The 8,776-nt window shown below is 42.5% G+C and overlaps 1 protein-coding gene across 1 annotated transcript in view; it reads right to left on the reverse strand.

Annotated features, from left to right (window-relative positions):
• Positions 1–8,092, reverse strand: part of LOC143982741 (protein argonaute-1) — a 246,286-nt gene extending 238,194 nt beyond the window's left edge. Inside the window, exon 1 of the mRNA XM_077481721.1 lies at positions 7,930–8,092. Within this exon, the coding sequence (XP_077337847.1) occupies positions 7,930–7,954 (25 nt within the window). The 5' untranslated portion in view covers positions 7,955–8,092. The remainder of the gene's footprint in view (positions 1–7,929) is intronic.
• Between the last annotated feature and the right edge of the window lie 684 nt (positions 8,093–8,776).

Here is an 8,776-nt window from a genome sequence, read left to right on the forward strand (position 1 = left end):
GACCGGCGAACCGGCGGGGGGGGGTACCGTCAACAGGTGAGGACTGCTTCATTCTCCCGGAGCCGAGCGCTCTCTCACCACGCTCCGTACCCGCTGGTATAGCGGGATTTCCTCCGTCCACACATGAGGACGCCGTAGTCAAGCCCCTCCCCTCCCCTCTCCTCGCTCACGTACGCCGCATCATCAGCTGCCTCTCAGGAGAGGCCTGACTGTCAAAACTCAGAAAATTCCCAAAATATGTTGTTAACAGACATAGGTAGCACCGTTTTAAACATATTTTGATGCAACAACTTATCACAGAAATAAAGAGAAATCGATACCAGATAAGCTCAATTTAATAAAAATAAATAAAAAAAGGGAGGAAGATGAAGTGAGGTATCGGGAAGAAGAATATAGAAAACTGTAGGGATATAGGGATAAGAGTGAGTATTTAGAGTTCCTTTTTACATACCCCTGAGGCGAACCGCTCCAGGAACGATCTATAGCGCAACTGACTATTCAGTCCTGGTGGACTGTGCCCCCAGCTGCAAAATCCAGCGGGTTTCCTGCTGGAGGAGGATCTTATTCCAGTTTCCTCCACTGGAGCACGGTGAATTCCGGTCCAGGATTAAAAACTGGAATCTGGGGCATCTGCCCTCCTGACGGTCCCCAACATGTCTTCCAAGGAGAAGCTGGGGGCTTAGCTGTCAGGATGCTCATGACATGTCTGCTTGCCCTTTTTCAAAATTCAAGTTTTCTTTAATCAATGTAAAAACTTTCACATTGACAAGTTAGCATGTAAACAACACCTGCCGTCTTGCAATTGGCAAAATGTTGGAGTTTAAGTGGTTGATATCTAACTTGGTGTTCATATACTGACATGTGGTGCATCCACCACATGTCAATGTGTCAAGCTGTTTGCAGAGATGTGCTCTGAAGGGTCCTACAAATTCACTTTGTACTAACCTGTCCTTAATAGATTTTGCCTTGCAATAGGTGATGGCAGGGCGTGCTGGTATATGTTGGGTCAATCTGAAGTATACGCCAGTGTTTTTCTAGTATACTTCGAATTGTTCTGTGTCGATTGTTAAATTTGGTAATAAGTCAAGTAGTTTGGCGTTTAGTGGTTGTTGCATTGTTTTTAGAGAAGAGCAGATCATGTCTAGATTGTCTATAGGTTCTCCTGAAGGCCTTCTTCAGGTTGGTAATGGAGTACCCGTGGCTGAGAAGTCTTTGTTTTAGAAGGTTCGCCTTCAGGAGAAAACTCATCCGTTGAGCAATTTCTTCTCAACCTTAAGTACTGGCTATACGGAATAGACTACACTAGGGGCTGTGGGTGTGCAATGGATCCATGCAAGATCGTGTTTCCCGCAGTGGGCTTTCTGAACAGCCCACTGGAGAGACTCCCATGTGCATTTTTGGTGATCTTTAGATCTGCCTGCCCTTTTGCGAAATTCTAGTTTTGTTTATTCTATTCAGAAGTCTGTATTTAAAAAGCACTACACAAAAAATCTCAGATATGTCACAAACTGATGAGGCACTAGATGACTTGCTTAGTCTCCTCCTAGAAGAATGTGACCCTACTGATCTTATCGATACGGTAGATATTGAAGCTCTTATACACAACACGGGGCTTATTTACTAAAGGCAAATCCACTTTGCAATACAAGTACACATTGAAGTGCAGTCGCTCTAGATCTGAGGGGGACATGGAAGGAAAATAAAAAACAGCATTTTTGCCTGTACATGATTGGTTGATAAAATCAGCAGAGCTTCCCCTCTTTTCAGATCTCCCCCTCAGATCTGAAGTACTTCCAAGTGATCTTGCAGTGCAACGTGGATTTGCCTTTAGTAAATCAACCACATTGATACAAAAACTGAACCACCAGCTAACCACCATTGTTACTCTGACAGCACCACTGACTCATGGCATTCCGTGCACATTGTGCATTGATGTGATATAATATACATGGTACTGCTCGTCTGCCCTCAAATTCTAACATCCACAGCCCAGTGAGGAGGAGATGGTCCCCTCACCATCTAGGATCGCTGCTCCGCTTCATTATAACAGGGGCCTGCCTCCGAATAGGGCAGAGCTGTTCCCCCTGTGACACACGTTGTGATGCCGACTGGCCACGCCCCTCGGGTTTACTTCTCCTTGGACATAAGATACTTACCCACTCAGACGATGCAGCTGTCACGCTTACATCTGATCCACGCCCCCTTCACCACCTGGGTACAGCGTACATCGGCGCACGATGTAGTGCGCAGGCACGGGCGTCCTATGGGGATATAAACAAGCCCTCGCCCTGACACGGACAAGCTGCCAGGCAGGACTCAGTGTGTGATTTACACAACAGTATACTGGAGATCAGTATTTATCCCTCATCAATAATATATTACTATCACTCTACCTATTAGAGCCATTCTGGGACACTCTGTCTTATGTTTTGCTGATGAACTAACAGTATGCTCTTAGGTATTAGCTTATCTGCCAATAACCATATTGTCCCATTTATACCTGGGTTACTCTATGGCTGTCTCTGACTGTTTGATTCTAAATCTGTGTTATGCTCTTTTATAGATTGTTTATTTTTTCTAAATGTCCCTATGAAAGGATTCCTGTAAGATCCTGAAACACGTCGGCCGATCTAGCAGGAGAAAAACAATATGAATTGATCCAACTGTATTCATTTTTTTTTACCTATGTGCTATATGGTGATGTATGCACCAACTTTTTAATAACATTTTTCAATAAATTTTCTACTTTATTATATACATATACATTATTCAATATAGTTGCCCTTAACCACTTGAGCCCTGGACCATTTTGTAGGCCAAAGACAAGAGCACTTTTTTCTGATTCGGCACTGTGTCGCTTTATCTGACAATTGCGCAGCCGAGCGACGTGGCACCCAAACAAAATTGACATCCTTTTTTGTCCCACAAATAGAGCTTTCTTTTGGTGGTATTTGATCAACTCTGTGTTTTTTTTTGCGCTATAAACAAAAAAAGCAACAATTTTGAAGAAAACGCATTCTTTTTTGCATTTTGCTATAATAAATATCCCCCAAAAATATAAAAATAAAAATTTCCTCAGTTTAGGCCGATACTTATTCTTCTACATATTTTTAGTAAAAAAAAAAAAAAAAAAAAATCGCAATAAGCGATTAATTGTTTTTGCGCAAAATGTATAGCATTTACAAAATAGGGGATAGTTTTATGGCATTTTTATTAATATTTTTTTTTTTTACTATTAATAGCTGCGATCAGCGATTTTTTATTATGACTGCGACATTATGGCGGACACATCAGACATTTTTGGGGCCATTGTCATTTATACAGCAATCAGTGCTATACAATCAGTGAGGGGGTTAACCACTAGGTGGCAGTGTAGGGGTTAAGTGAGCCCTGGGGAGTGTTTCTAACTGTGGGGGTGGGGGGGCATGGCTATACATGACACGTCACTGATCTCTGCTCCGATCACAGGGAGCAGAGATCAGTGACACTGTCACTAGGCAGAATGGGGAGATGCTTGTTTACATTAACATCTCCCCTTGAGACGATCGCTGGTAACTCCGCGGCGATCGAGTCCACGGGACCTGTGATCGGACTCACAGAGGTCCGGACTGGCACGCATGCGATGGCATGGTGGCAAATTTAAAAGGATGTACCTGTACGTCCATTTGTCTGTCAGTGCCATTCTGCCGACGTACATCTGCGTGCGCCGGTCGGCAAGTGGTTAAAGTCTCCTGTGTATTCTGTTTGGGCGCACTTCTTTTTAGTTACACTTTAAAGGGAGATGAAGGAGCCCTAAACAGAGGACATATACTTTGCTACTTTGGCAAGAAAAAAAAGTACATGAACCCCCTCTGCAATAATTTGCCATTAAAATGTGGTCTGATCCGCATCTAAATCACAAAAATAGAAAAAAAAATGTGCTTAAGATATTAACACACACAATTCTAATTTCTTCTGTCTTTATTGGCCACACTTATTAAACACTCATAGTGTTGGAGGAAAAAGCAAGGGAACCATGGAAGTTGATTGCTGCCAAAGGAGGTTTGGCCAGCTATGACTTCAAGTAAGCGCTTTCAGTAGCTCTGGAGAACGCCTGCACAACGTTTAGGAGAATTTTTTGACCATTCACCTTTACAAAACTCCTTCAGCTCAAACACATTTGTAGGAAGTCTGGTGTAAATCAGAAGTCATTCCACAGAAACTCTATGAAATTAAAGTCTGGGAACTTAATGGGTCACTGTGAATAGTGCATTTTCTTTTTCTGAAGCCCCCCTGGTGGATTTACTTTGATGCTTAGGGTGGGTCATTATCCTGCTGCATCACCCATCTTCACCGAAGCTTTAGCTGGCGGATAGCCACTCTGAGGTTATCCTGTAGGATACTCTGGTAAACTTGAGAATTAATTTTCCCCTTAATGTTTCCAAGTGGTCCAGGCCCTGAGGCTGCAAAGCAAGCACAAATCATGATGTTCCCTCCACCATACTTCACAGTTGGGATGATGTTTTGATGTTAGTAAGCTGTGCTCTTTTTGCATCATACATAGTGCTGAGTATTCTTCCTAAACTATTTAAGTTTTGTCTCATCATCATGAATACCCTGCTTGTTCAAAGATTTACGTATAAGTAGACTCATGAACAGGGATGTTTGTCAGTTCCAGTGATGTCTTGAAGCCTTTAGCTGTTACTCATAGGCTCTTCTTTACCTCACGGAGGACTCCGCGTTATGCCTTGGGAGTCATCTTGGCTAAACACTCGCTTCTAGGAAGAGTAGCCACAGTACTAAACTGTCTCCATTTAGAGACAATTTGTCAACTGATGGATGCCTAAACACTTTAAGATTGCATTGTATCCCTTTCTATCCTTATGCAGATCAACTAATCTTGATTGTATGTCTTCAGAGAGCTCCTTTTTGCATGGTTCAGCTTACCTGATACTTCTTATGAACAGCAATCTTAAAATGTTGAGAATCTTTTATCAATTAATGTAGCTTTCAACCACATTTCCAAACTCATTTCATTAATTGGACTCCAGATCTGCAAACTACTGACTCCAATTAGCTTTTGTTGAAGTAATTAGTCTATGAGGGTTCTGTTACTTTTTTCTCCAACACTGTGAATGTTTAATGGGTGTGTTCAACAAAGACACAAGAAACTAGGATTATTTGCAAGTTGTCAGTTTAAAGCAGAACTTCACCTAAAAGGGAGGTTCTGGTTGTTTGCCTCCTCAGCGGTCCACTTTTTTTTGTGGGGGGGGGGGGGGGGGGGGTTTGGGGGCACCTGGTTTTCACATGAGCATGGGAAATGTAGTTCCAAAACATCTGGGGTGCAAAGTTTCGCTATCACTGCTCTATGCAGTTTTAGGTTAAACCGCTTCTCTTCTTAAATTCCCTTTCACTGAAAAGTTTTTTTTTCCCCTATGCTAGGGTCACCAGCACAGTATTTGTGCATCGCTATAGCCCCTCTCAAGCGTCTCTTCTTCAGAGAGAATAAGTTCAATGCTTGTAGTCTTTCCCCATAACTGAGGTTCTCCAGTCCCTTTATTCGTTTTGTTGCCCTTCTCTGGACTCTCTCCAGCACATCCCTCCTGAGGAATGGCGCCCAGAATTGGACAGCATACACAAGATGCGGCCGGACCAGAGTCTTCTAGAGTGGAAGAATTATCGTTCTATCTCTGGAGTGAATCCCCTGTTTACTGCATGCCAATATTCTGTTGGCTTTGTTTGCAGCCGCTTGGCATTGTATGCCATTGCTGTCATCTACTAGGACCCCCAGGTCCTTTTCCATCCTAGATTCCCCCAGCGGTTCTCTCCCTAGCAAGTAACATGTATTTGTATTTTTGGCACCCAAATGCATTATCTTACATTACCCACCTTATTATTTTGTTTCGGTCTGCTTGTAAGGTTTCCACATCCTGTGTAGACGTTATTGCGCTGCTTAGCTTTGTATTGTCCGCAAATACTATCATTGAGCCATTTATCCCATACTCTAGATCGTTTATGAATAAATTAAACAGTATCGGTCCCAGGACAGATCCTTGGGGGGCCCCACTTTCTACAGTATGCCATTACGAGTGCACCAGACCTTCTGTGTGAAGCAGTCCCCCTCAGCATCCCCTGATACTTTCCTAAAACCCCATCTCGATCCAGCGATGTTGCACGAGTCTCGGCTGTCCAGGACTCTCCCTCCTCATTGGCTGAGACAGCAGCACCATTGGCTGCCGTTGCTGTCAAAGTCAGTGAGTCAATGAGGAGAGGGGGACAGGGCCGAGCTGTGGCTCCTTGTCTGAATGGACACAGAGCAGCGGCTCGGCTGCCCCCATAGCAAGCTGCTTGCTATGGGGGCACTCAGCAGGAAGGACAGGTCAGAAGCTCCGGTGAGGGACCCAAGAATAGGAGGATCTGGGCTGCTCTGTGCAAAACCATTGTACAGAGCAGGTGAGCATAGACATGCTTGTTATTTTTAATCACTTGCCGCATACGCTATAGCCAAAAGACTGCTACAGGACGGGCTTAAATTACCAGGTCATCCTCCCGTTCTCGTGCCTCCCATGCTCTGTGATTGACGAGTCCGTGAGACTCGGCTGATCATAGATCGGGTAATGGGCCAATCACAGCAGGCCTCTCATCATGTGATCAGCTGTCAGCCAATGACAGCTGATCACAGAAATAAACAGATGCCGATTATCGTTTTTATTTCTCTTCAAGCTGTCTGTTAGAGGTACATTGGTCCCCTTAGCGCCTGCATGTGCTGCTCATCAGTGCTGCCTAATAGTGCCCATCAGTTCCACCTCTCCATGCAGCGTATCCGTGCCCATGAGTGGCTCCTGATCAGTGCAGCTTCATCAGTACAGATCAGTGAAGGAGAAAATTACCTGTTTGCAAAATATTATAACAAAATATGAAAAACTTTTTTTGTTTCAAAATTTTCAGTCTTTTTTGTTTGTTTAGAAAAAAAAAACCCAGTGGTGATTAAATACCACCAAAAGAAAGCTTTATTTGTATGATATATATATATATATATATATATATATATATATATATATATATATATATATATATATATATATGAAAATGTCATATGGGTACAATGTTATAAAATACTATTATATATATATAATTTTATAAAATACTTTAGTATCACTTTAAGGCAGCTTCACTAGTGTTAATGAAAGCAAATAAAAAAAAAAAATGAAACCAATGTTTGAAAATGATGCGTTAAAGCTTGTATTAGATTTCAGTACAGTATCTGGGTTTATCTACTTTAACCCTTATGCATCTGTCTCCCTTACCTCTGCATGCATATTTGTATTTTTCTGCAAATTTATAATCAAAAAGTAAATAGTACACACTTTCTGCATCTGCAGAAATAAGAAAAAAAAAATATTTTAATATATATATATATATATATATATATATATATACACACACACACACACACTACAAAGTGTTAACCTGCAATAGTGATCCTGTAAAATGCATGCACGGTGGTTACTGAAGTGTGAGACAATCATTTAGAGGAGATTATGTGAGTAAGAAGGATGTGAAGAATGTTTGAGCAAAGTGTTTGTGTACATCCTTCTAGAATACTGGCAGCCCTGCAGAAGAAGATGTAGAGTGAACCCTCCAGTGAAGTGTGTATAGAAGAGAGTTGTGGAGAAGTTTTCCCAGCTGCACAGAACAGGTTCCTGTGTCTTCCCTCCTGAATGATCCCATGGACCACTCGCATCATTTCCCAGACACTGCTTTAAAATAAGCCTTCCCTCCCTCCCTTTTGGCATCAAACACATGTCCCAATTTGCATTTCTTTAGAGGGTCTCTCCATCTCCATTAGCTGCAGGCTGAGAGACTCTTCCTCTTTCTTCCCTCCTCTCTACAGGTGCAGCACTTCTCCCCTTCCTCCTGAAGACTGGAGGAGCCCCGGGCATTGCTTACCTGGTGTAGAAGGTCCAGCTTCCATCCCATCCACCCGGCCTGCTCTAAGCCCTGGTGTACAAGCTAGCCTAGCCCTTTGGCTGCTCTACTGCAGTTGCTGTCTGTGTTCCTAAGCCTCCAACATGCCCACGCATGCGTACCGGGGCTCGAGCCGTGTACCCAATCGCGAAGCTTCATCCTATTTTTTTTCCTCGCAACTAACTTTATTGCAACCTCTAGAAACACGCACAGTAAAATAGTAGAGTCGCGGCGCTGTTTAACTGATTTGTTGCTGCGGATGGCAGCGCATTGCTTGGGCAGAGTGGAAGGAATGATTCCATTATTCTACCCTTAGAAGCATCTTCACCTCGCATGCCGAACAAGTTACTAGGTCTATCTTGCCAACCACCGAACATGATAGTAGAACCCGGAAAGAATTTGCATCTATATGTGCTCCATGGGGGAGATTTGCCTTCATTATTTGGCAAGGAGACAGCATAGGAGGTAAAGGGAGGTCCCCAACCATGAACTATAACTGCTGAATGTCCAGCACTGTGTGATTAACAATGGGAACCCCCATATTATATTTTGTACAGGTAGGAATTTACTTAGAACCCTCAAACATTATACAGTGTTTTTTTTGTTTTGTTTTGTTTTTTAGCAAAGACCCTAGAAAATAAAATGGCGATTATGGCAATTTTTGATGTCACACTGTATTTGCACAGCACACTTTCAAATGCATTTTTTGGGAACTAATACACTTTCATGAATAATACAAAAGAATTGGGTTACGTTAACTTTATTTTATTTTTTTTAACGTTTAATTTGATATTATACCAAGTAAATAGAAACCCAACATGTCACGCTT

The sequence above is a fragment of the Lithobates pipiens genome, unplaced genomic scaffold (genome assembly GCF_037356315.1).
Source record: "Lithobates pipiens isolate NorthernLeopardFrog02 unplaced genomic scaffold, aLitPip1_a1.2 Scaffold_16, whole genome shotgun sequence".
Taxonomy (NCBI): Eukaryota; Metazoa; Chordata; class Amphibia; order Anura; family Ranidae; genus Lithobates; species Lithobates pipiens.